This window comes from Corvus hawaiiensis, chromosome 13 (genome assembly GCF_020740725.1).
Source record: "Corvus hawaiiensis isolate bCorHaw1 chromosome 13, bCorHaw1.pri.cur, whole genome shotgun sequence".
In the NCBI taxonomy this organism is placed as follows: Eukaryota; Metazoa; Chordata; class Aves; order Passeriformes; family Corvidae; genus Corvus; species Corvus hawaiiensis.
In genome coordinates this window covers 21404755-21432300 of record NC_063225.1, presented here as the reverse complement: position 1 = coordinate 21432300, position 27546 = coordinate 21404755, and the positions used below count along the sequence as shown (strand labels likewise).

The 27546-nt window shown below is 44.8% G+C and overlaps 1 protein-coding gene across 12 annotated transcripts in view; it reads right to left on the bottom strand.

Moving 5' to 3' along the window:
- Positions 1-27546, bottom strand: part of MYO9A (myosin IXA) — a 176072-nt gene that overhangs the window by 97364 nt on the left and 51162 nt on the right. For 11 of the 12 annotated variants that reach the window (XM_048317888.1, XM_048317887.1, XM_048317894.1 and 8 more), the window contains 6 exons: positions 16601-16695; positions 12266-12328; positions 10511-10610; positions 7785-7841; positions 3892-3989; positions 1759-1885 (listed from right to left, as the gene is read on the bottom strand). In XM_048317888.1, coding sequence (XP_048173845.1) covers positions 1759-1885; positions 3892-3989; positions 7785-7841; positions 10511-10610; positions 12266-12328; positions 16601-16695 — 540 coding nt within the window. The remainder of the gene's footprint in view (positions 1-1758; positions 1886-3891; positions 3990-7784; positions 7842-10510; positions 10611-12265; positions 12329-16600; positions 16696-27546) is intronic. The other variant, XM_048317893.1, reaches the window with a different exon arrangement.

Here is a 27546-nt window from a genome sequence, read left to right as displayed (position 1 = left end):
CTCACTGCAGCATGCATTGTCCTGATCTAACTAGCAAGCATTTTATTTCTAGATGGCCATTTAACTTGCAAAAGAATTACCAAGATGAACAGAAATCTATCACTTTGCTCAGCTACATCAGATCTACACCAGATCAGTGGTTTGGGGTTTTTTTTTCCAAATGGTGAAAAAGAAGTATTTATTTTTACATCTATGTTGACACTGCCTGGGGGTGCTGTTGCAGCCCACAGCATTGAGGCACTGTTGGATTGACACAGCTCAGCCAATGCCTCATTTCACATAATCACGTGTAAAAACCACCCCGCGACCTCCCCACGTGCAGATGTTGCAGAAGGGTTTGTTTGCAAAGGCAAAGACCCAAAGCCTGGAACCTTTTCAGATCTCTAAGTCGCTCTCTTACTCAAAACTTTTTTAAAAAACAATTACTTAACTGACTTGGCCACACTGAACAGGGTAAAATCAACAACATTCTCCTCCCAACTCATATTTTCCTTCTGTTTATTTCTGCAATCTCCAAGGCCAAGATGCAAAGAGCATCCAGCTGCTCAGACTGTATTTTACAGAAGCTTTCCCCTCCCTAAACTCAAAGCATTAATGAAGTGCTCTGGAAGTCCCTGAGAGCCAATTTCCAAGTTCTTTAGGTAGGGAGATAACACAACTGTTATTTAATGGAATGAATGGGAAGAGCACCACATGTACACAAAAGGACAAGTCACCTTCTGATTCTACTGCAAAATCAGCACAAATTCACCTTCCAGACCATCCAGGGAGCACAAAAGGTAAAGATAATTGTTGCTATAACCAGCTACAAGAAAAACATTTCAGTTGCAAGAGGTTTAGAACATTTCAAGTGAAGTGAGACAGCAAGGGGAGCTTCTGGCCACCTCAATCCATGGGAGGTGTTTGAGCTCAGCTCTTCAAGGCTGAAGGCCAGCAGGACAAGTTGGCTCATTCAAGAGTTTTCTCAAGAAAAGTAGTGCCACATCTTCATAACCTGCTTGGGCTGACAGAGCAGATCTCCTAAGAACTTACTCACTGCTTTTGCACTGATGTACGGAGCTGGACACGGCCTGGGCCAGCCAGGCTGACACCTACAAACCCTTCCCAAGGGACACCAGCACAGCGGTGGCTCACGGAGACCAAGGTGTCAGGTCCTAAACAGCAGATAACCAACAGATGCACCAAAGAAATCCACAACAGGCCCATAAACAGGGACTAGAGGGATGAGATGGGCCTCCAGCATCTCAAACCCAACCCCTGTGGATGCTGACAGGTAGTAAGAGACAAAAAACACGGTGAGGGAGCTCAGCACCTCCTACAGCTTCCTACGGAACCACAACATGGGGCTGTGGTTCTACAACTGCTTGAGTTCCTCAGACAGACTTTGGAACAGACTTGAGGAGCACCAGGTGAGGGCGAGGGAGCTGAAGGCTGGCAGTTGAAGACACTGCCCTGTTGGGCAGCAGGGTTGCTTTGCATCTAGCCCTGTTCTGCAACCTTTCACATTTAATCCCAGAAAGAGGATTTTCAGTCAATGAAACCTTGCAGCTGAAGAGCTGGGTCAAAAACCTACATGAAAAACCTCATTAAAAAAGTTCCTGTACCTTTTCCCTGGCAAACACGAACAGCCCATAGGAATGGAAACACACAAGAACTTTCTCTTTGGTGAAACTGCAAATAAATTGTGTGTGTTTTGTGTCCTAAACCAGAGGTGGCTTGTTTGGTGTGAAAGCTTCAGGAGGGAAAGCAGAGCCTTACCTCCAGCAGCTCTGACACGACAGGAAGTATTTCAGGGTTGCAGATATCGATGGAGTCATCCCGGTAGGTCTTCTTTTTGTACCGGATGTTCCCCAGGTGCAGGATTGCTGACAGCAGAGAGAAAATCCTAAATGGAGAGAATTCATTTTCACTCGGCTGGTTTTCCATAAAGTGAACGAAGAAGCAAATTTCACTCCCAAGGGCCTTCTCCCTCTTCGGCCCATCCCTCTAATTTTCAATCCAAAGCACCCACTTTGCATCATGTCAAAAAGATTTTCACTTAGTCAAGCACCAAACTTACATCTGTACGGTTTCCTTGAAAATTCTTGAACACATCAAGCCCACGGTTACAAAATGACAGCCCATGTTGTAAGAAAAATAGAAATCCAGTAATCTTGATATCCAGATTAAATATTTATCATGCAGTTGTCTAAATTAAGGGGGAGAGTGGGCTCGGCCATGCAGGTGATCCCTCTTAGTCCCTGGCACACGTTTCTGTCACCATTTTGGATCCAGTCCCAGCCAGGAACCATACAAAAGACTGTACAAAACAGCATAAATGCTTTGATAATATATAAGCAACTGAGACAAAGAAAATATGTTATGCTTCAAGTAAATTTATCCAACCAATTTTTCTGTTTTGGAGGGAATTTGGTCATTTTTAAGTTTTCTCGCCTCCAAAAAAAATAGGATCAGACACTCAGAGAATATCCTGAGTTGGAAGGGACCCACAAGGTTCATCCAGCCCAGCTCCTGAGCCATGGTTGACTTCAGCTATAAACCCTGTTTGTCCTTATTTCTATACTCCCTTGGGAGCTAAAAATGAATAAACCCAAATGTGACTCCTAGCTATGCCACCAGCTTGTCTGGACAACACACCTTCACCTCTCCAAGTCCTCCCTTATCTCCAAAACAGGGATACTGACTCCTTGTTGTGAATTTCAGGATGCAATTACAAAAATTTCTCTTCTCTGTTTCCACAAAGGTGAAACTCCATGTTTTGCTATAAAGAAATCAATGTTAAAAGTATAGTAGTATTTAAAACATCCTTCCTGTATCTCAGCTGAAGGTGGTTCCTTATTTGTGCTGCACTTGTACAACGCCAAGCAAAATAAATCTGCTCGCGTAGTGAAGACTCCACTTTATTTTTGACAAGCAAAATTCACCAGGAGCAACTTGTGTGCCAAGAAAAATCATTGCACAGTAAATTAGAAGTGTGAATCTACTGCATCACCCGACTCTGCTCAGTCCTGACACTTCCTGATTGCTTTGCTCGGGCAATTAAACCCCTCAACAGGCTTTAGACAAACCTCATCCTGAAACCTGATAAAGCAGCCTCTGACACAGAACACACTCACACAAGTTTGGATCCTTGGGTTTGTCCATGTGTGTGGGAAAGATAGAGAAAAAGCGGTTTTAATTTCGTAATTGATTTGTTACAAGTGAGGGATAAAGGATGAGCTTCTGAAAATTCTCAGTTGGGTGAAAATGCCTTTGAGGCAATTTTTTACATCAAGTTCTTCCCAACCTACTCAAGCCTTTCAAGCCAAGAATCAACTCAGGAGGGATTATTTTGTGATTTTGGTTGGAGATGACCCTTTATGAACCCTCTAATTCCATGGTGTCAGTGGTGTTGCAACCCGGCTAAAGTCCAGTTTTCAAACCAGCACGTCCAGTGAATTAGTGAAAAAGGCCAGCTGGAAATGAGCCTACAGACCCAGAATTGCATGCGAAGGGTTAAGTTTGATGAGGGAAAATGAGGATTTCTGATTAAACCAGGCTCTGGATTCATGACATGCAGAGTAAGGCGTGATTATTCATGAACACTTGAGAAATACTTCAAGATGACAGCTTCTGCCAACGCTCCATTTGCATGAAGAGAATCCTTAAGCACAGCAATGATCATGGAATCACGGAATGGTTTGGGTTGGAAGGGACCTCAAACTCATCTGGCTCCATCCTGCCATGGGCAGGGACACCTTCCACTAGCCCACGTTGCTCCAAGCCCATCCAGCCTGGCCTGGGACATCTCCAGGGATGGGGCAGCCACATCCTCTCTGGACAATGTCCTGCCAACGGAGGTGACGTTCACCAGGATAATCTCCAAGCCATTAATATGGAAAATAAACTCACTGTCTGCGTGTCTTGGGCAGAAACCCCACCATCTCCATGGCGAGCTGCAGCCGCTCAAAGTCGTGCTTCAGGTCCTCCCCTTCCACGGAGAAACAATCCTGTTGGATCAAACACACAAATTAACACCAGATCAGGGCCAGGTGGCCAAGCCAGCGCTCCGTAAATATCACTGAGTGATCTCCAGGTCCTTTATCAGCAACATTTCCAACCTGGCACTGGAAATATAACATTGTTGGCTAATATTTTCTGGAGATACATCCTTGTTTCCCAGGTTTAATCTCTAAGGAAAGAGGTGAGTCACCCCATTCCAACAGTATGGTGAGAGCTGGTCAGTGTGGGACAACTCACACACAAAAAGGATGGGAAATAACGACGGGATGAAATCTGTTCCACATTTACAGGCAGTTTATTCCACATTCAGTCCCTTAACTAAAGAGGAAAATTCAGTTTTTGAATAGAATTCAGATAACTTCATGTAAATGATGAGTGCATTAAATCCTGTGTGGGAAAGGCAAAGCTTTAAATATCTTTTTCAGTAACTTTATTTGAACTACCAAGAAGTTATTTCAAAATTGGGAGAATTTGAAATCCAGGGTATTTTATACCTCTTGGAGGTTCACGTGCCTCAACTGTTTCATTTTCCCTTGATATCAGTCACTGACATTTTCAGAAAAATCCAGTGACATTCCAGACCCAACCAAAGCTGTCCTGCACCAATATTTAGGGAACAGAAATGCTCTTTAAATGAATATATAGACCATTAATGCCAAATTCCTTCTGCTTTGGCTCACTATAGGCCTCCCATGGATTATTTATTCTTCTCTCTGCCTTCGTAGCCTATATTTAATATTTTACCCATTGCTGCCTATAAAAATTACCCATCTGTGAATCAAAATTTAGTTTATCGTGTATCACACAATATCGTGTTATTTTAAACCTCAGAATATTTTACTAACACTTAAATCGAGACTTTCTACAAGTCATTAGAGACTTTCAACAAGTTAATCCAAGAGTAAGTCAATATAAATAAAAATTCTATAAAGTTCTACAAAAAGTCTATTAAAAGAATACAAATAAAAATTGTAGCTGCAGTTGGAATTAATTAAGCAGCTGAATGCAGATCATTTATTTTGATCATTTCCTGTAAATTTCCTGTATTTATCACACAAGCAAATGGGCAAAAAATTTTGCACAAATAATTAGGAAAGTCTGGATTAAACAGGGTTATGTAAATCATTGAAAAGCCACTTGTAGTCACTGATAATACAGAAAATAGATCATAAATACAGAATACAGAGAATGAAGTTATTTTATAGCATCAGCTTTCTGTTTTAGAGCATTTAAAGCCTCCCAACCATATCAATGAAATTCTTCATCCCAGATCATCTTGATCCAGAGCATCATTACAGCCATAGTTATTATTAGAGTGGAAAATCCTTATTTAAGATATTTATTTATATTATTGACATATTTAAATGTCAATATTGTTATTTATTATATTGTTTACATATTTTAAATCTTTATTGCAACACAGGAGACTCCCACACAACTGCACTAAAAGCCAGAGAAGTGCAATTGGACAAGAAAATCGAAATTTTTTTTTCAATTGTCCTCAGGGACAAGTTAATGCTCCATGGACAAAGTGAATTTGGAGCTGTTGAACAGTAAAACCATTTAAAACCACGCACAACATCGATGAAGGCGGGGATTGAACTTCCAGGAGAAAATACCAGCCTGTTTTAGGAAACAGCCACTAGAAAAGGGCATTTTCACCTTCCATTAGGAGGTGACTGGAAACGACCCTGTTCCAGCTCTGTCCAGAGGAACCCAGCAACGACATCTCCACCACGAGCAGGGACACCACAGGCACCAGCACTGGTTATTTACACAATAAAACCTCGGGATAAGACCTTGTCCCTCCTAAACTCCAACCTTGGCTTCCTCAGCCACTGCACTTACACTGAGAACTCAGCAGAACCTCCCACCCTTGTTCCGGCAGGACGTGGACTTGGCAGGACAACAACACAGCCACAAATCCTGCAAATTAGGCTGGTTTAAAGCTTTTTTTAAAGACACCAAGTGGTGCTTTTAGTGGCACTCCACATTCCAGGAGACATTTTCATTTTCTGGCAGCATTCCTCCAAAATTAAGTCACGAGTCAACAGCAAAATACCCGGACAACTCCGAAGTAGCACAATCTGTGCTGAAGGCAATTTAATTAACGATTTACATAACAATTGCTCGACTCATTAATCCGCATGGAAAGGCTTTTAGCAAAATCTCTGCTTAAAAGAGGATGCTCTCTGCAGTGTTTCAGCACGGGACTGCTTCCTAATGGATGATAAATGGAGGATAATTATAAAATAGAGGAGTGTCCTTGATATTAGAGCAGACAAGCATCACTAAGTCCATCCCCACAGACCTAACTTGCCGCTAATGTCCTGCCAGAGCAATTAGTTTCCCAGCAAAAGTGAGTCCCCTGCTTCCTACAGTCACATCGAAGTGATCTATGGATTTCCATGGAAAATTTAAAGAGGATAGAACAGAGTTTCTTTATAAACTTGGTGTCTGCAGCAGGTTGAGTCCATGGGTATGGGGAGAAGCCCAGGCTAGGCTTAGGAATGAATCATCAACTGAAGCCAAGATGTGATTTACCAGGAATATCACAGAAAATGATCCCAAACAAAATTATCCTAAATAAATCAGCAAATGAACAGCCAAACGGTAATGACATGTGGTTTTGTTGTGCAGAATAAGGACACAGACATGGCAGCCCCCAGGCTGGCAGGGTGTTCCTGGTCACACCAGGAAAATGTACCAAATTTCGGGGTTGTTTTAATTTTAATTCCTTCAGCAAATTGTCCCAGCCCATTCCTAAAGCAACAAAGGGCTTTCCAACTTAAAAAGGGTACTAAGGTCTAGAACAGCGTCTACTCATCACTCCCTGCTCCTGCAGGACCCCTGAGGATGCTGATGGATTAAGGATGCTGACCCAATATTCAGTATTTTTAACCTTGTGAGGGAAGTTCCTTCCTCCCCTCCTAAGGATTTGCAGGGAAATGTTGCTGTTAAGACGCTTGTTTAGCCCGAGTGAATCCCAGCTCCTTCCCAGATCACCTCTTACTCTTCCAGATGCATCAGCAAGACTTTGGCAACCATCAAGAACATGGGAGAACTAGCAGGAAGGACATGCAGGGGATGCCAAACATGCTTCCACATGCAGGACACACCCACGGGGAGCACCACGGGACACACAGACACCCAGAGCACGTCGGTGGCGCAGGAGGAGCCGGGGAACAGAGAGAAGCTTCACCATTCCCTTTTTTGGGGTGATCCATTTGGAAAGGATGATCATGTCAGCAGAAGTATTTTAGGAGAAGGAATTGTTTCTGCACTCTGAACAATATCAGGATTTGATTTTCTCACAGATGGCTAGGGGGATGTTTTTGGATTTGTCTGTTTTTTCCTGGAAGCTGGAGAGCAGATACATCACTACAACCAGCATGAACTGATGCATCTCTTGGGGCTTCAAGACACTGATTTGCTGTTTTACTGGAATGGAATTTCAATTTTTGCATCACTGCCACATCACAATTTCCATAAACCATCACGTATTCCATCAGGAAGGAATGAAAACCCCCTTAGTTTTCCAAAACTGAGATGACTGTAGAGAGCTGACCATCTCCAACTGCTGAAGAAGCTTTCCAGATGGAAGGAACCAAAAAAGGGCAAGGGAACAAAACATCTGTACTGTCACAAGCAACACCACGGCAGGGCAAAGGGTGGTTAATGGGTTAAACTTCGTTGGATTTGGCTTTCTTGGTGTCCCTAAAACACTCAGGTGAGAGCAGCCCTGCACCAGCAACACGGAAGAGGAGGGTTCTTGTACTGACCGGCTCCGAGTCATAGCAATAATCATCCCAGCTCTGTCTGAGGGGTTTCTTTGTCATCTGAAAGCAAGGCAGAGCGGGTTAAGTGGTGTTCCCACCCCAAATCACCCCCACGACCTGCTCCCTAACCAGGAAAATGATTGCTGTTATTCTGCAGAGTCATTCCCTAGTTTTATTGGTTTTAAGGGAAGATTTATGACGCTTTTGCATTCCTGGTGCTGCTTCCTGCTCACAGTGTATCAGCGAGGCCCTCTCATCAATAATCCTAATGGATACTAAAACCTTTTCTTCTTCTCCAGAGTTGGGGAAACCCTTAGTTCACCTGGAGCTGAAGAGCCACTGATGCCAAAATCCCACCGAAGAGCAGATTCGGTTTGTTTCTACTCTCAACCTCTGCTGCAGACACATACAAGTGCAGCAAAAGTGAGATTCTTCCAAGGAACACTCCAAAGCTTTTCAAGAATTTCTGTCTTTTTCCAATCAGACAGAGATGCAGTTGAGAGAAGTCAAAGCATGCATCAGTGACCAGTCCCAAGAGGGAGACAGATGGCACTGGAGCTCCTGGGGAGCTGAAAATAAGGACCTAAACCTGCAAATGACTGATTTCAAAATGGGTGAAAGTTAACAACCAGCACAGAAAATATTCAGCGAGTTGCAGGGTGTGCAGGGGTGGGTGCACCTGCCATTGGGGGAGAGATGGAAAAGTCCCCATACTCAGGGGACACTTTGAGTAAATTTGCATTTAAAAATAAATTGAAATCTTTATTTTCAATCTGCTCCCTGCATTTACAGAGCAGATTTTGGTGAAGTATCTGAATAGATTATTTCTTATCTGCAAAGCAAACTCCCCATTTGTTTTGTGTAACAGAACAAGAGCCGAGGAACCTGGGAGGAGGAAAGTAAAGCCTGACTCAGGACTGAGTCACTCCTTCACTTCAGGGGCCTGGTTCAATATTTTATGGCTTCTCTATATGAATATTTAATTTTCAGTAAAACACTTCAGTTCATTTCTGAGCTGGTTCTTTTCCCTTTTAAAAAGGCAGGGTCTTCCCCAGGACACACTTAAGAAGAGACTGCAAATGTTCAAGAGTCATTTTATAATTTTTCCCTTGAATGTCTCCCAAATTTCTTTTTCCATTTCTCCACTACCTCTTTTTTCCTTTTTCTCCTTGTTTTCCTTTTCCTTTCTTCTACAGGGCAGGGAAAGGCTGCTTCTGCACTGTCAGATGGTCTTCATGTGAAACCATGCCCTGACCACATCTAAGGGTGCTGTTTTCCCATAGTTGTCAGTGTTAAATCTAATCCTAATTTTTAAAAAATTATTCAAAAACCTCCCACAAACTCAGTGTCACTACTGTCCATACACTATGTTCAGAGAAGTCCAGAGTCTGCTTCCCTGATCCACTGGACTGATCTCAGCAGCCTTCCCCAGCTTACTTGCCTCACAGCACCCTAATTCAGATTAAAATAAACATTTCACCCTACATTATAACATTCCTACTGGTTCCCCACACTCGGTGCCATTAGATTTCTAATTTTCCTTTCAACACAAATGCTCTTAAACTGCTATGTAAAAAAAAAGACCTGTAATTAAAAGTAATGTTTTCAACTAACAGAAAGCGACCGGATGGCCCAACAAAACCTGGGAATCTGACAAAACATTCCATCTTGGCACCTTCCTGCTGCAAAACTGTGGCACAGATGGTGCTGGAGATCACACCACGTTCCCCAACCAACGCCTGAGGCACAGAGACTCCAGCAAAGAGCCTCCAGCCCTCAGAGTGCTCCTCACTTGGGAATATTTCCCAATCCTGTGATGGGAGGGTGGGAGCCATTAATACACAACGGATTTTGGTGTTGATTGCCAGCTTTAAAAACATCCTTAAAAAGTCCCTGGTAATTGAGAGTGATTCCTGAGTGAAGTTATATTTCTAAAAAGAATAAAGGCTATTTGGGTTGGGCTGTGGGTCCAAGCTTCTCTCCAGTTTAGGGGCTAAATCACTCTTTATGGCTCCTCATGTTTCAGCACCATGAAAACTGCAATTAGTTAAAATCTACATGTAATTTAACTCCTCTTCCACATATTCCTCCTATTTTTGGTCTTTTTGAAGTCCCTATTCTCGAGAGTCACTGGATAACTGCTTAACTACCTGAAGTAAATCAGTTTATTATAAAATTATCGTCATGTAAACTGAATCTATTCGGCTGTTGGTAACACCTCATCCATCATTAATTCCCAGGTTTTCAATGGTTGCTGAGGTTTTAGTTATATTAGACTTGTTCTACTGTTAAACTCAAAGGGTCGTGTTAAAAGCCAGCCAGAAGCTACAGAATTAAGACTTCCTCATGCAAGATGTTATATCCCAGGATGCCACATTTTCCCCTTTTCTCAGGGGACAGATGTTAATGAGTAAATGACATTCACACAGAGAGCAGAGAAATTCTGACTGTGTCTCCCTCCAGCAATCAAAACCTCAATACATTTAACATATCCCAGGTACAGAAAACACTGATTATTTTTCCCTGAAACACTGCCAGGTGTTCAGATTGCTAATGCCGAATTATTCCAATGACGGAAGACTTCCTATAAACTATTAAACCCCACTTTTATTACTCCACACCTTTAAAAAGCCTCACTTTTACTACTCCACACCTCGTCTTTATTAGCATTAAATATCAGCAGAAGAAAAGGCAAGAGCACGGATTGTATTCCCGTATAGAATTCCCACCTGGTTGAGGTAATGATATTCCTCCGGCTGCTTCAGGTGAAATGCTGATCTCTCCTCCTCGCTCGCTCCTGCCAGGAGGTAATAAAATACATGGTAGTTCCTGGTGACAAATGAGAAACAAAAGCTGTTAGACTTGAAAATGAGCAGCAGCACCGAGCAGAGGCACATGGAAACCTCCCAACCTGATTTTCCAGCTCCCAAGCTCAGGCCTGACACCGTTTAGAGCTGGTCCATACCTGCTGTGCAGGGATGGAACAGATTCAATTATGCCATGGAGAATGAGATTCCTCTTCTCCATCCAAGGACAGCCACTGCCCTAGAACCTACTTGGGGAATTTCTGGCTGGGATGACCAGGTTTTCCTTCACAAGCATGTGCAATGCCTACATATTTCACAGAATCCCACAATCATTTAGGTGGGAAAAGACCTCCCAGACCATCGAGTCCAACCGGCACCCAAACCCCACCTTGTCCCCAATCCAGAGCACTGAGTGCCACACCCAGGAATTCCTGGAACACCTCCAGGGATGGGGACTCCAAACATCCCTGGGCAGCCCCTTCCAATTTCTGACCACCCTTTCCATGGGGAAATTCCGCCTGATGTCCAGCCTGAGCCTCCCCTGGCACAGCTTGAGGCTGTTTCCCCTTGTCCTGTCCCTTGTTCCCTGGGAGCAGAGCCTAACCCTCCCCCTGGCTGCCCCCTCCTTTATTAGAATCACAACATATTTCCTTGCAATGCAGAAATTATAATTTTTAATACCTTATTACCATTAAAAAAGCAATGACTTTGCAGTTGCAGTTCCATGAGACACGACTGAAAAATCTTCAGGTATTTAAAAACCCAAATATTCAAAATTCCTGAATATCACTAATGCTAAACCCACCCCAAGGGACACTCATCTGTTCTGCTTCCAGACGACTCTAACACAGATTAACGCCATTTCTTTCTAATATTAAAACTCTGCTTTTATGTTGGATGTTTTCCAAGAGGATCCCAGTTTAATCATCTTGCAACACTCAAGAGGACGTTTGTCAAGGCTGTAGATGTTTTTTAACTCCAGGAACAGCCCTGGAGTATTCCAGAAAACTCACACATCTGTCTCCAAAGGGAAACACAGCCAGAAGTGCCAAGAGTTGAAAGACAACTAAAGGCAGCAAAATTATTTAAAAGTGGAATAATAATTACTGAGAGAGGAGAGGAATATGCAGCAAATGCTGCAATTAGGAAAGAACACTTCACATAAGTTCCTTTTCTATATAATTTTGGCTCTTTCTAGAGGCCCTTCTGAAGGCTTCAGTGAACTGCAAAGAAGAATGAAAATACCACATGTCTCTCCTAAAATGACACATTAAATAGTTCCCAAGCTGCACAAGAATGAAGTGGTACATAATAATCCATATGCCATAAGGACAATGAAAATTAAATGAAATGTGACAATATTGTAGTGGAAGGTCCCTTGCTCATGGCAGGGGTTAGAACGAGATGGTCTTTAAGGGTCCCTTCCAACCCAACCCATTCTATGATTCCACAGTAAGTCAAAGACTGTTGATAAAATAATGGAGTTTATTCCCTCCACGAGCACATTTCTCCCTAAACAACAAAATATTCAAACATAAAATGCATCATTAATCTTTGCAGCATGGGGTTAGGTGCATGAAAATCGTGATCCCCCGTGCCAGCTCCACCAGGGATTTAAGTTATCTGTGCCATGTACAGGAGTTAAACCCAAGCCTTGGGCAAGACAGAGGCACCCACCGCTCATTGTGCTCCTGATAGACCAGCCGGGACTTCTCCAGGAGGTATTTTTCAACATAAGCTCTGCAAGGAAAAAAGTCAAAGCATCATTCATTGACCTGATACTGAGCTCCAACGAAGGCAGCTTTACTGGGGGCTTCAGCCTTGGTACCCACACAAAGAAGTTTCAGCCTTGTTTCACTTAGTTATATAAATTTCCTCCTCGGCAGAACAAGCCCAATATTATGTTTGGCTTCTGCGGTTTTTTTGGTTTGATACCAAGCCAACGCTAACTTGGATCCGAAAAACATGATCTCAGATGTGTCAGCCTATGGGCAGGAGAAATGTTGACAGCAAGGAAGGAGCTCGGATCCCTATTTCATCCAAAGCCAGCAAAATCCCATTGCCTGCAGCCCAGGAGCCGTGCACACGGAAATACATCTGCATGCTGAAGTCTGCAAGATGCCATTTAGCTGCAGAATCGGTCCCCAAGTCCCCATTCCCTCCTCCCAAAGAGCCACTTCTCACCAAAAATTTGGGTTATTCACTTGTGGCTCCAGTCAAAAAAAATAATTGCGAAAGCTCCTCATTGCAGTTTACATTTTCTCCTAAGAGCCTCCACAACAAACACGCTCAATCTACATATTAAATATTTTTTTCAAGTCTGTCAAGTTAAACAAAGCTTCCACAGGTTTTTTCTTCCAAACAAACCTAACCAGTAATGACAGGGATTTAGAAGCCGGAGCTCTAAGTGGCAGTTTGGATGATGGAGCTGTGCTTTTCCCGTGACAGATGCCCGGTGACGTGGCACCGACAGTCGGAGCTACGTAGGACTCGGGAAACCCAACGAACCTCGGGCATGGTGGGACAAGGAGGTGCTTCCACACTCGCTCCTCCACCACAGATGGGAAAGCCAGATCTAATTATTACCTCCAGCACAACTTTCTCCCTTCCTTCCATGAAAAATGAAATACAAATCACTTGGGCATGCTGCAGAGGTTTTGTGAAAATTCTTATGGCAACTCTTGGGAGAGGCTACTGGAAGTGGCAAATCCAACTCCGCATGGGGTGATCTTGCTGGACAGGAGGAGTAAAGGAAGACAGACAGCAAAGCTGTATTCCTGTTATTCCCTGGGAGAAAGCTGGAAATGGTCAGTGGATATTCCTCACTGACAGGTTGATGGGGTTTTTATGCTCCCTTTCTAACCCGAACCCAGTTTTTCCTTCCCAAGCAATGAATTCACTGCAGGGTTGGGGAACACATGAATGAGAGCATCCCAGATCCCACTGATGGGATCCCACTGATGGGATCCCACTGGATAATGGCTCAGACACGGCTGTACAACGACCTGCACCCCACCCTTGGCATTCATCCCCACCCCAGTCATTTCTGCTCTTATTATAAACCACCCCAAAAATCATTCGTAGGCAATAATTTAGATTGGAAAGGTCTTGTGGAGGTCATCTGGTCCCAGCCACTATTAAAATCAGGGGAATTTTATTTATTTATTTATTTTTAAATTTTCGTTTCACTTTTAAAATTTTATTTTAGAAAGTTTCTGTTTTTTAAAATTAATTTTATATTTCGTTTTTAATTTTTTTTTAATAGATGCAACTACAATGCTATTTTGGTAAAATGCTCCCTGCTTAGTGCAAAGGTCACAATGAATCGCTGTCCCAAGAACAACATCTGTCCCCTCTTGTAACAAGATAGTGAACAGGAAAATCAACTCAGGTCTTAAAAAGTTGATGTCTTCAAATTTATTTTTCTTTACCATTGTCAACTATGTCAGTTCTACCTTTAAGAGCAAAAGAAGCTCTGAGGGAATGATCTTGTGTAAAACACTGATTTAAGCACAGAGAGCCTGTATTTCACAGGGCTTGGATTTAAACCTCTCCTATCTGGCTCTAAAACCTCTCCTATCTGGCTCTAAAACCTCTCCTATCTGGCTCCTCTGCCATTCCATGGAGCGTGTCAGGTGTCAAGGCTTTTGATCATCCCGTGGGGACTGAGCAGGTTCCTCCAGGCCTGGCTTATCATGGACCAGGACATCCGAAATTCAGGAGGCCCCCTGGGAATGCCCTGAGTGGCAGCACTGCTCCTGTTCCATCAGCCTGAGAGACCTTCCAAGGCTTCACCTGATGGGGTGGGCTTGGGTCCTGCTCAGCCTCCTGCCTGTTCCATCTCTTCAAGTTTTGGGTGATTATACTCAGAGGGCTTGTAAGCAAATAGCCAACTGCTATTTTCAACTCTGAAGAGAGGAGAACTCTGATTCGGGGCTGCAAATTATAGTTCCATTACCAAAGCTACTGATATGCAGAACACAGGGTGATAATTGATTTGGGTTGTGCTAAAAAAATCTAGGCTAAGTTTTTACAAAAATCTTCTTTTCACTGGAAAAAAAAATGTGGTCTTGAATGCCACATATGCTTCTTGGTTTTAAAATGCCTATATTTTTCTTTAAACATCTTTTATTTTCACCGGGGGAGCAGTGCAAGCTCATAGCAGAGTACAGTCACATCACACTGTGCAACCAAAGACCAAGAAAGCTCATTTTTTAAAAGGCAAAGAAAATTCCTCTTATTTTATGAACTAAAATATATTAATATAATGTTATTTTCACATCTCTGCCAAGTAAAAATAGGGGCCACAACCACAGCACTGACACATCATGCCAAGATAATACATAGTTAAGGCATTTGTTGAATTCTTGTTACCCAGGAGGTATTAAAAAAAAATAGTTTTATCCTTTTAAGAGAACTGTGCACCACTGTTAAATAAGGGGGAAAAAAAGAACATCAGGTTTTACGTAGGATGCAAAACCAGCGGGAAGGGACGCGGAGTACCCGAGCTCACTGAAAAATTAATGGCAGCTCTTTGTGTGATACTGTTCTGCTGGAAAATAAGAAAGCAAAAAAAATTTAAAAGCAATTCTCTAAAATAACAACAGAGTCCCAGCAAGAGGTCTCTTAGCCAGCTGCAGAAGTTATACAGCCCCTGGAATGCTGCTTCTACTTCCCCATTTTTCCAACTGACTCAGCTAACCTGGACAAAAAGGGGAGTTAACGAAGCCCTGCTCATTTACAGCTCCTCGGTGATGATCTGATGCCATGGAAATTATCTAAAGCCAGAGAGAAAGCTGGGTTTAGACACCTCCAGCCCCTGCCATGGGCAGGACACCTTCCACTGTCCCAGGCTGCTCCAAGCCCTGTCCAACCTGGCCTGGAACACTGCCAGGGATCCAGGGGCAGCCACAGCTGCTCTGGGCACCCTGTGCCAGGGCCTGCCCACCCTCACAGGGAACAATTCCTTCCCAATATCCCATCCAGCCCTGCCCTCTGGCAGTAGGAAGCCATTCCCTGTGTCCTGTCCCTCCAGCCCTTGTCCCCAGTCCCTCTCCAGCTCTCCTGGAGCCCCTTTAGGCCCTGCAAGGGGCTCTGAGCTCTCCCTGGAGCCTTCTCCTCTCCAGGTGAGCACCCCCAGCTCTCCCAGCCTGGCTCCAGAGCAGAGGGGCTCCAGCCCTGGAGCAGCTCCGGGGCCTCCTCTGGGCTCTCTCCAGCAGCTCCAGGTCCTCCCTGTGCTGGTCCCAGGGCTGGGGCAGCTCTGCAGGTGGGGCCTCACCTGAGTGGGGCAGGTGGCAGAATTCCCCCTTTTCCTGATGCCCATGCAGAGGGATCAGCCCAGGCCATGGGGGGTTTTGGGGTTCCCAGTGCACACGTCCATGAGCTTCTCATCAACCATCACCCCAAAATTCTTCTCCTCAAGGCTGTTCTCAAATTTCCAATGCTGAAATAAACTGAGGAGAACCATAGTGGAGACAAAGATCTCCTTGCAATGGCCTGGGAGGAGAAAGGAGCCTTCACTGGTCAAGGGCTGGGTTAAGGAGACACTTGCAGGGAGAGCCTGGGGGGAATCAGGCAGTGAGCAAGAAGAGTGTGGCTCAGTGGCCTCCAGAATTCCCAGCCAGAGATGGAATCCTCCCCTTGGCTTTCTCTTCCTGAGCCTAAGCCAAACCTTTCGCTCCACATCTACTGCTCCAGCCCCCACTCCATCACAGCTAAAACATTCCCCCTTCCTGCCTTAACTCCTTTCTCAGGAGGAGAAGTTGCTTTTCAGGTTCATTATAAATTTGACATCAAGATTAAGGAGAGCTCAGCTGGCTTGAAGCCAGCTCTGGTGCATCCACCTTGGATGCACCAACATTTCCATACCAGCAGATTTTAAAATGCTAAAACCCATGTATTTTTCTTTTCCTGTCTCCATTTTGGGAAAGACACTGGCCAAAGCGATTAACCCCCTACTGCAGCCTGTTCAGGTTTGGGAACACCCAGCTCCCTCCCCCCGCTCCCACTTACCCTCGCACGGTGCCCGTCTCCTGGTAATTCACTTGGATGAATTTCCCAAAGCGACTGGAGTTGTTGTTATGGGCTGTTTTTGCGTTTCCAAACGCCTGTGAAAAGAAGGAGATGCTGTCGTTAGGCTGGAAAAGCCACCGCCTTGCCTGATTTCCATGGGCGTCACTCGCAACTGGACTTGGGGGATTTTCCTATCATTTCACTTCAAAAAAAAGGGGATGAGGAAGGTTTGTTGAGTGGTTCACAAAATAATCCAACGAGCTGCTGGGGACCGTGTTCCTTTGCAAGCTGGTGTTCATGAAGAGAAGCTGAACACTGCTTAAAAATGAAGTGTGAGCTGCACAGAAGAGATTTAGTGTTTGTAGTTATTACAGTCTACATTAAAGCTGTGCTTTATTAATTTAAATAAATATACAAGTACACTGCTCCAACAGGACCCTGCATTTTAATGAGCTAGAGGAAGCTGCTTTTTAATTATATGTGGAATTAGGGGAGAAAAATGCTTTGAAGGCTACTCAGATGTTAGACAATGTCATACACAGCACTGGCATAACCCAGAGTATTTTCAGCATTTCAGACACCCTCGTTTCCATTTGCTGCTCTTGCTTTTCCAAAATCAAAATGCTTTTAAGTCTTTATTATGCAAAGCTTTTATTCCAACCCCGCCTTACCAAAGCACTGACTGGAGAGAGCCATTTATTGCCATTTAAAAGAAATCTCTGAACTGAAACTGCTGTTTTCAGTTGTGCCTAAATCACTTTAATAATCATCCAGAACATGGTGACAGAATCTGCCAAGCAACCATGTCCAATTAATGCTTCATTTATTAAACCACTTCTCGTGGTTTAATCACACACCTTTTCTTCTAAGTCCAATTTATTTAAGGTAATTATAATTTCTGAGATAATTTCCAAGTGTTGCTCATGTACGGATATTTTGTGCTGAGGCTTAACATCAGAGCTCAGCTCCCAATAGATTTATTCCCTGCTCAGCCATTTATTAGAAAAGATTAAAAGGGCTTTCCATCTATAATCTGAAGCTTTTCAAATGACCTTTGTGGATTTAACTTCCCAACTAAAAGCAGAATATAAAGGCCAAGTGAAATGAGGCCTTGGAGGAAGGCTATCGGACACGTCCTGTCCGTGCATGATCCGGTTCCCTTCCCAGGATGATTTATTTCCCAATCTGCTCAGATTTAATGATTTAAGAACCCATGGAGGTTTGCCACGGAATAACAATGGGATTTTTCCCCCTATTTGAATACAGGGATTTGTTTAAATTCAAACTATTGCATATGAATCTGCTTTAGTTGACTAAAGCAGGTTCTGGGAAAGCTGAAACTCGCCGAGCAAACAGGTTATTCTGGAGGGATGATTCCAGAGCTGCAGCTCAGGAACCCTGGAGAGGATTCACATCTTTTCAGGCTGTTCACACTTTTTTCTTGCTTATTCATCCCAAAAATCCTCCCTGTACCCAGTATCTCCCCTCAACCCACCCTCCAGAGGACATCGAAGGTGCCCATGCCTCCCTTGAAGCCCCAAACCTCTCCTGGAGATGAAAATCCAGACATCCTCTCCCCTAACCTGGAATTTTGGTATTAAAAGACAGGATGGTGTTTAAGATTTCCAAAGGATTTACCTCCAGGTATTTCAGTGAGCAAAGACACAGCAAGAAGCTTTTAAGCAGAATATTCAAGACATGCAAGTGCATCACCTTATATTTAGGTATTAGTTTTAAATTGTATTAATTAGGTTATGAGCATTTCTCTGCTAGAGGATCACTCATGTTCTAAGAAAACATCTTAAGGCAATGAGATACATTTTCTATACACCTAATTAACATTGCTTGTTAGAGAAGCAGCACGATGAACCTGAACAGACCAAACAGGAAGCAGCACAGTTTTATATCATCTCATACAATAAATTTTCATAAAATCTAACAAAGAATTTCAGCAAAGAACAATATTAAGATGATTTTCTAGTTTGATTCCCTGTATTTATACCCTAAATAATTGCTCAGAGACAAACAAGGTCTATTTATTAGGATTTCTTTCAGAAGAGCCTTGCTCAAGAATCAATCTTTCTTATCCTGTAGCAAGGAAATTTAGGAGAAAACATTTCAAATATAAGAGTGGGGAACAGCGAGATTCGTCTTTTTTTATAAGCTTTTTTGGGGATGAATGTGCCAGACCACATGTTATGTTATAACCCAAATGCCTCCAGAAATCACAGCCCATAATGTCCCTCTTTCATGCATTTTTCTTTCGTGCTGATATAAATGAGAAAGGTCTTTGCATCCCTTCTTGTGCAAACTTCGGGTGACTCTCCAGGCCCAGTACGCTGGGAACAGGCCAACAAGTAGCTGGAGAAACGTCTGGTGTTTGAGTTGAGACAACTTAATACATTTTTGTTTGCTTTACTCACAGGGTTTCTTTAGCAGGACTGTTGGGCCGTAAAAAAGTGCTATTAATTCAATTTATACGTGTCTAATCCACACAGACCTGACCAGGACACCCCGTCCCCTGCAAGCGGGGCAGAATATAATAGTTCAGCCTCAGAAAAGGAGTTACAACTTCTCTAAAACAAATTATCTTCTGTTCATATGATTGCCCTTTACTGACTCATTGATTCGAGGCTGCTGAGCAGCTCAACGCGCAGAACTCCGTAACAGCATTCCGAGGATTCTTGGGGAGACCAAAGCTTTTACTGGCCAGGGCTCAACATTTGGAAGGAAACAAAATTCAATACGTTCCTCTGTAGGAGCCGGGCGTCCCTCTGGAGCCGGAGGGTGATCCAGCAGTTTGGAGAAGGCAGGAGCGAGCAGCTCCACTCCTCCTCCTCCAGCCCTCCTGCACAAAGAGATGCCTATGGGGAGGGAAAAAAGGGATTAACAGTTTCCTGGCTAAATGCTCCACGTTCCTCCTGATCCCAGAGGCTTGCAGCCTCCTCCTTCTCGCCTCAATATTGATGCAATCTGGATTAATTCCAGATTACAGTCAGAATAAAGATTATTTTAATGTCTTTCCTGAAAAAAGGTTATTTTCCAAACCTCTGCATCTGGGAAAACACTGTGGTTATCTTATCTGGCAATAAAAAGCTGTTCTATAGATAATCCAAACTGAATGTTATTCCTCCAGAGAATAACAGCAATATTCTCCTACAGAATAAGAGCTGCATTCCCCTGTGGAATAACAGCTTCTGTGGTGAAAGAACAAGTGGAAATAGTGGCCTTTGCCAGCATATTTTAGGTCCCCAGCCCTCAGAGGAGCCTTTAGGCCTCACTCATAGAGGGAAAAATAAAAACATCGTCTTCTCTTTGCTGTATTGAGTAAGAACTATATTAATAGACAAGAGTTTGTAAATGGTTCCCCATTAACATGAAATGTAAATTGAATTTTTTAGAAAGCCATACCATGAATATACCAGGAGAAAAGCAAGACAACTGCTAAATCTCCATTGTGGATTACTTATATTAATAGTTATATTCCATGGAGGGGCACGGAAGGGACTGGGAGCAAGATTCCATCAAGCTCATTAATGCCAGGGAGACGCAATAGGTTAATATCAGAGAAGGCAGTGCTGGAAGATTTGTATTCCCTGATTTACTGTGAAATTTGGAGTTCGTTAATCAAATGTTTTCATAAAGTATGAATGACTTGTAACTGTGTGAGCACATTGGGAACAGCTTTGCTGGAACCTATTTCCCACCAAATAACATAAATACAGAAGGGGCTGGGGCACCAGGAGCGGCTGCGGGAGCTGAAAAGGGGCTCAGCCTGGAGCAAAGGAGGCTCAGGGGGGACCTTGTGGCTCTGCACAAGTCCCTGACTGGAGGGGGCAGCCAGGGAGGGTCAGGCTCTGCTCCCAGGGAACAGGGACAGGAGGAGAGGGAACGGCCTCAAGTTGTGAGGGAAGTTTAGGCTGGATATCAGGGAAAAAATTTCCACATAAAGGGCTGTCAAGCATTGGGACAGGCTGCCCAGGGATGTGGTAGAGTCCCCATCCCTGGAAGTGTTCAAAAAAAGACTGGATGGGGCACTTGAGGACATGGTTTGGTGACAAATGTGGTGGTGGTGCTGGGTGATGGCTGTACTGAAGATCTTAAAAGGCCTTTTCCCACTTTAACCCCCCCATAATTCCATGATGCACATCAGAGGTGCATTCCCACGCTTCACCTACAGCTTCTATGGGAGAAAGCCAGTGTGTGCATCCACAGAGAGTGCTGCTTCAAACATCCCTTGTGATTGATTTCCAGATCTGAGGGCTGTTTATCCCAATATTCTATATGTCACATGTGAAAAAAAAAAAAAAATCCATAAAGACCTTCACTCCAAACGAAAAAAACACACAGGGAAGAAAAATAGCATATTGGAATTCTTGAAATTCAATGTCTTTTTTATGTGTCCAGGGCATTCACAAATTCTTTCCTCCTCCTGAAATATAAACAGCAGGATGATAAAGATCATTTTCTCTAGTTTTCATTCCACCTGCAACCAAGCTCCCAGCACTCTTCTTGCCCTGTTATACTGCTTTTTAACAGAAATACATTGAATTATGGTCAGAACATAAAATGCATGTACACTACTTAAGTTAGAGCTGTGCTAAATCCCTTCCCATTATTGCTCCTGCCCAGGGAAAAGCTTTTAAACTTGCAGCTCCCACCTCGTGATAAAACCTTCCAGCCCAAATTGCTCTGCTAAAACAACCCCACTTTGATGGATCTCGCACACTTTTGGTTTCCATGAGGAGCCACCTCGAGGCAGAGAGACCACGACCCCTAAGGAAGCGCCAAAGTCGAAAGGTATGAGCTGCAACTTGAATTCCTGCGAAGAAAAACAGCTTTTATGGGAACCCCTCAAGCTGTGGTTCAACAGTAATACTGAAAATCTAATTTATAGCAGCTAAATACAACTTGCAGCACCGACACCTCGGGGTTTGGCTCTCTTGGTTGTGGCTCCGTGTCCCACGCTGCCGGATGAAGCCAGCGGTGCTTTTGTGGTCAAAAGCACAAACCACAGATTATTTATAGTGTTCATTCTGCAATGCCTGAGCAGGGCTGAGCCTGCCCTGCAGCCTTGAACTGCCACACACTGACCTTTAAAGACCTGCAAACGTTCCTATCTCACTGTTCTTTTCTTCAAGGGGCCATTGCAGCACCTTGCAGAGCAAACCCAGGTTCTCCATTTCACAGAATCACAGAACCACAGAGTGCCTGGGGTTGGAAAGGACGTGGAACATCATCCAGTGCCAGCCCCTGCCATGGGCAGGGACACCTTCCTCTGACCCAGGCTGCTCCAAGCCCCATCCAACCTGGCCTGGAACACTTCCAGGGATCCAGGGGCAGCCACAGCTGCTCTGGGCACCCTGTGCCAGGGCCTCCCCACCCTCACAGGAAAGAACTTCTTCCTAACATCCAATCTAAATCTCTCCTTTTTAGTTTTAAACCATTCCCCCCCCCAGTCCCTCCATGCCTTGTCCCCAGTCCCTCTCCAGCTCTCCTGGAGCCCCTTTAGGCCCTGCAAGGGGCTCTGAGCTCTCCCTGGAGCCTTCTCCTCTCCAGGTGAGCACCCCCAGCTCTCCCAGCCTGGCTCCAGAGCAGAGGGGCTCCAGCCCTGGAGCAGCTCTGGGGCCTCCTCTGAGCCCTCGAAACACAACATGACAAAGCAACTTAAATTCAAGGTCTCTAATGACAAAATACCTTTTTTTTTGTTTAAAAACTGGTGATATTTGTCTCCAACATTTCAGAGAAAACTTTTCCTGGCTGTGGACATGAACAGGCTCTAATCCTACACCAGTCTTTGACAGCCAACACAGCAGAACATCTCCTTGGTGGTGTTTGATTCCTGTGGTAGCTCCCACTGCCTGATGTTTTGCTGATGAGCTTCTCAAACCTATGGAGTTTCCTGTTTCTTCCCGTAACATCAATACTCAATTTTTAAGCAGGTGCAGCAACCAAAAGGTGCACCCCTGTCCTGTCCCTGCTCTTTGCTACCCATAAAAGAACCTTTCAAATACATGACCTACAAATACTTCAGATGGGGGAAGTCCAGAGGATAAAGACACCTGGGAAGTCCTGATGAGACCCTTCCTCTCCCTCCTGGCCCTCTGGAGCACATGGAAAACAGGTCCATATGGACAGGCTTGCAAAGACTGCCCAAAGGGCCAAGAGCTTATTTAAGGGGCCTCCCCACACCAACCAAACATACCATTTGTTGCGTTTATCAAGTTTTAAATGCTCTTCATCCCTTCACTGACACTTTACTGTCAATGACACCACTAAATGGAATTAAACTCGGCAGGATTCTTCCAATAAAAAGCACAGCAAATCCTTCGTTCCGTAATTACAATTACTGAACAGCAGCCAAGTGAGTTCTACCCATTGACAGACAAACCCTCTTGTAATTAAACTGATGTGTAAAATACGACTCTCATGATACAAACTATAAAACATCTTTTTCAATCATTTTTTTCTCATTACAGAGAGTTTATGCCAACTAAAAATGTCTTGTCTTGGTAAGACATTCGGACTGACCCTACCTGGGGTGAAAACTGAGGTTATTCAAGGACAGCGCCTTCCCCCTCTGGGGAATCATGTCGACATCCTGGAATGGAGAATCATAGAATCATGGAGGACCCTGAGTTGGAACCCATTAAGTCCAACTGCTGGCCCTGCACCGACACCCCAACAATCCCATGTCCCTTGAGAGCATTGTCCAAATGCTCCTGGAGCTCTGGCAGCCTTGGGGCTGCGACCATTCCCTGGGGAGCCTGGGCAGTGCCCGACCCTGCTCTGGGGAAGAGCCTTTCCCTGAGATCCAATCTAACCCTCCCTGACACAGCTCCAGCCGTTCCCTCAGGTCCTGTCCCTGGTCACCACAGAGGAGCTCAGTGCCTGGAGAAATCAAACAACAAATTTTTGGCAACAACTTGTCTTAAAATACAGGCTCAGTTATGACCACGTGTCTTTGTGCACATCGAGTTCACACTCTGCAATACAAACATGGAAGAGAAGGAGAATGGGAGAGCAGCGACTTGGAGGAGGTTTAGGACACAATTTAGTTGAAGTGCCAGCGTAATGGAAATATCCAGAGCACCACTATGGGGCAAAATACCTGAGATAAACCCTGTAAGCATCACTACAACACACCCTTGTTTGGGAGATACAAAACTCTGCTGATGCAGGGGCTCTATCAGCTACGTAAGAAATAGGATTCAGTGTCTGCATTCCTGGCAAACCCTTCAGTGCTGGCAGAATATTCCCCCTTTTCCCATATTTAAGCACAGGATCAGACCACTGCAGCTTCTTCCTTTCAAGTGATGCTCTGGAAAAAAAAAAAAAAACAATTGCCACGAAACCACAATGCAAGAAAACAAAACCCCAAAACCCCACCAAAGCCTCCAACCTAAGTCCTCTTCCCGAACAGGGAGAGTTTTCCTACGCAAGTGCAGTAAAGGGAAAAAAACCCCAGCTGAGCTGGCAGTCACCAGCAAACACCTGTACAACGGATCCTGGAGGCAGAGGCTGCCAAATCCCTATGGTCTGGCCAACATTCCTGCTCCTCTGCTCAGACATTCGTGTTTTTGGGAGCAGGGTGGACAACCCTGGGAAGAACAGCCAAAGGCTCATGTTTTCCAGCAAACTCGCACACATTGGTCAGCAAACGTTTGGGTGGAAAAAATCTTCATCCCAGGTTGAGCTTTGGATTTACAGAAGCATCCCAAAATGAAGTTGGGAAGCTTGGTGTTATTACAGTGTCTCTCCAACTCCCAATATTCATATTCTGCAGCCAAAGAACAAACTTTACTCTGTCAAATGCAGACAGCCAAGTGTCCAACAGGTGCTAGGACTGAGCAAAATCTCCTTAACTGGGGCTTCAAACTATTTTTTTCACAGGATAAAGATATAAAATAATCACAGTAAAACAGCAATAGCAATAAAGTGACCAGCTGGAAACAAGTCATGCCTAAAGGAGAAGGTTTTACACTCCCCCAGTCAGCAATACAAGAACAGTAAACAAGCACTGCAGTGGGAACAAAGCAGCACCGATAGAACGATGACAGATAAAGCCCCATTAATGTGTATATTTCAAGTGATGACTGAGGAGGGTATAACCTATATAACAGGTTACATTATGTATTGCAACATCAAGCCATATCATGATCTCCTCCTCACCTGTCATAATCGCCTTATGCAGAGCTGGATGCAGTGCAGTGATGCAGCACAAACTGCAGCTGCTGCCAATAAAACTTGTCTGCCATTGCTAGAAACAGCCTCACACAGTGCCAGGAGCACTGCTGGCTCCCTTTATTTTAAATAAAGTCATACTGCAAAGAATGGAGTGAGAGCAGCCCCGGGGAGAACTTTGGGATGTTGGTGCAGGAGAAGACAGACCTGCCCCGGCAGCCCCAAACCCCCCCTGCCCTGGGCTGAACCCACAGCATGGGCAGCAGGGCAGGGGGGGATTGTGCCCCTCTGCCCAGCTCAGGTGAGCCCCCACCTGCAGAGCTGCCCCAGCCCTGGGGTCCAACAGCAGAAGGACCTGGAGCTGCTGGAGAGAGCCCAGAGGAGGCCCCGGAGATGCTCCCAGGGCTGGAGCCCCTCTGCTCTGGAGCCAGGCTGGGAGAGCTGGGGGTGCTCACCTGGAGAGGAGAAGGCTCCAGGGAGAGCTCAGAGCCCCTGGCAGGGCCTAAAGGGGCTCCAGGAGAGCTGCAGAGGGACTGGGGACAAGGCATGGAGGGACAGGACACAGGGAATGGCTTCCCACTGCCAGAGGGCAGGGATGGATGGGATATTGGGAAGAAATTCCTGGCTGGGAGGGTGGGCAGGCCCTGGCACAGGGTGCCCAGAGCAGCTGTGGCTGCCCCTGGATCCCTGGAAGTGTTCCAGGCCAGGTTGGACACTGGGGCTTGGAGCAGCCTGGGACAGTGGGAGGTGTCCTTGCCGATAGCCGGGGTTGGAACAAGATGGGTCTTACGGTCCTTCCAACCCAAACCATGCTGTAATTCCATGATGCTACATCCTTTGAGCTGAACAGGTAACAACATTCTCAGCACCACGTTTGTGTTTGTCTTCTCAAGGTGGAGGCTTTTGAGCCTCCAGAGCTCTTGACCACTTGTGTCTCATGTGCCCTGAAGTCCCTGATGAAGCAAATATGACTCTTCCATTTTCAGACAGTCAATCACCACACATTTCAGTGCTCTGCCGAAGACAGGGGTAAATTCCTGTCTCCAAAGCATCTCCCAGTTTTTAGCTCATGGAGCATTCCATCCAGCTGTAGAAAGCCACCCCTCACCCGTGGCTTCACAACCTTCCCGAAGTAACACAGGCTGGTTCTTTTTGGCCTGTTGTCTTGGAAACATTGATGTTTCAAGTGACACAATACACAAGCCAAGTGCTACTTCTTAAGACACGATTTCATTATGCAAAAACATCCACACGGGAAACTCCATCCCAAGAACGCTGTAGGACAACGTTTTCCCGAGCTCTTGTCACCGTTGTCACCTGCTGACAGCTCTCGTAGCACTCAGAGGCACTTGCTGAAGCTGTGGCTCACTGATTTTAGGAGCTGCTGATGACAGGTCAGCATCACCTGAGCCCAGCTGCGGCTCCCACTGCCATACTGCTCACTTCAGGCGGAGGAGCTGTGGACCCTCAGCCTGAGGGCAGGTCTGCAAACAATCCATCAGAGTCCTGGGAGGTCATCTTGAAGAAGACACAGTGCCAATCCAGCTGGAGCCACAGCCCCTGCCCACCACAGAAAGGAAACATTGCCTGTCGGCAAGAGACTCATCCCCTGCAGAGGCATCTTCACCAGCTTCCAACCCCTCCTTCCCAGGCATCAGCCTCAAATTTAGGGAGAAGGATGCGGTCTGGTGGACAAGCCCCGGACACTCTCCAGCCTCTCAAAGTCCCTTCAAAACTCTAGTTTTTTCCCCTTTCTTTGAATATAATGATTTGACATGAGGCCATAAATGTTTGGAAATTAAGTTCCAACTTCCTACTGCATACTTGGATAGCCCAAAAAATGCTCAAAAGAAAAAAAATGAAGAAGCATTCACTGCACACTCTGGGCTTGATTTAAGTTTTCCTGCAGTTTGTCACCAAAATTAATGCCACAAAGCGAAAGGCAGGAGAAAGTGTCCCTATTGTAATGCTCCCCATCTGGAACCTCTTAGCAGAGGCACAGAGCCCTGATGTATATTTGACACACACAGTTTTTCCTGCTTTTCCCAAGAGAAATATGTGTAATGAAGAAAAACAAAAACACGTTAGGCAGCAACCAAAACATACCAGTGTAACCCGAGCCTCGGCCTGGCTCCCGCCCCTGCTGTCCTTCCTCTCAGACTTCAGCCACTTTCTGCTTCTCACTGACAAAAAATCATCCACACCTTCCCCTCCAACAAACAAACACCAACCAAATCAGAGCTCTGCCATGAAATCAACACAATAACAACTACATTTGTTTTCTGCCACGTAAAAAATCTCTTGAGCAAGGAGAAGGTTAAATGTGAATCCACACGTCTCCAGCCCTTCCCTGCTTTTCTGTGGGATTATATAAATAATCTACAACTCTTCTTGACGCAATTCCAAAATTTCAAGCACCATTGAGCAGCAGCATCAAATTTCCGTGCCTCGTACGCAGCTTGGATGAGTCGCTTCCACCACGGCAGCGCTGCCGGGCTCGTGTTTTCCCAGCTTTTGTAATGTTTCAGTAGCCATAGGCAGCTTCAGATGTCTGACCGATCCATAAAAAGACCTTTACCCTTATTTCCACAGCTCAAACAGTGAAATAAGAGCTTAAAAATACTTATCAGTAAGTGTTGGGATGGACCATAACACCTGCAGGAGTCAGACCGAGGCATAGCACTGAAAAAATTATTATCTCATTGGATTGATGGGAAACATTGAAAAATAATTGTCTTATCAGGGACCAGAATATTCAATAA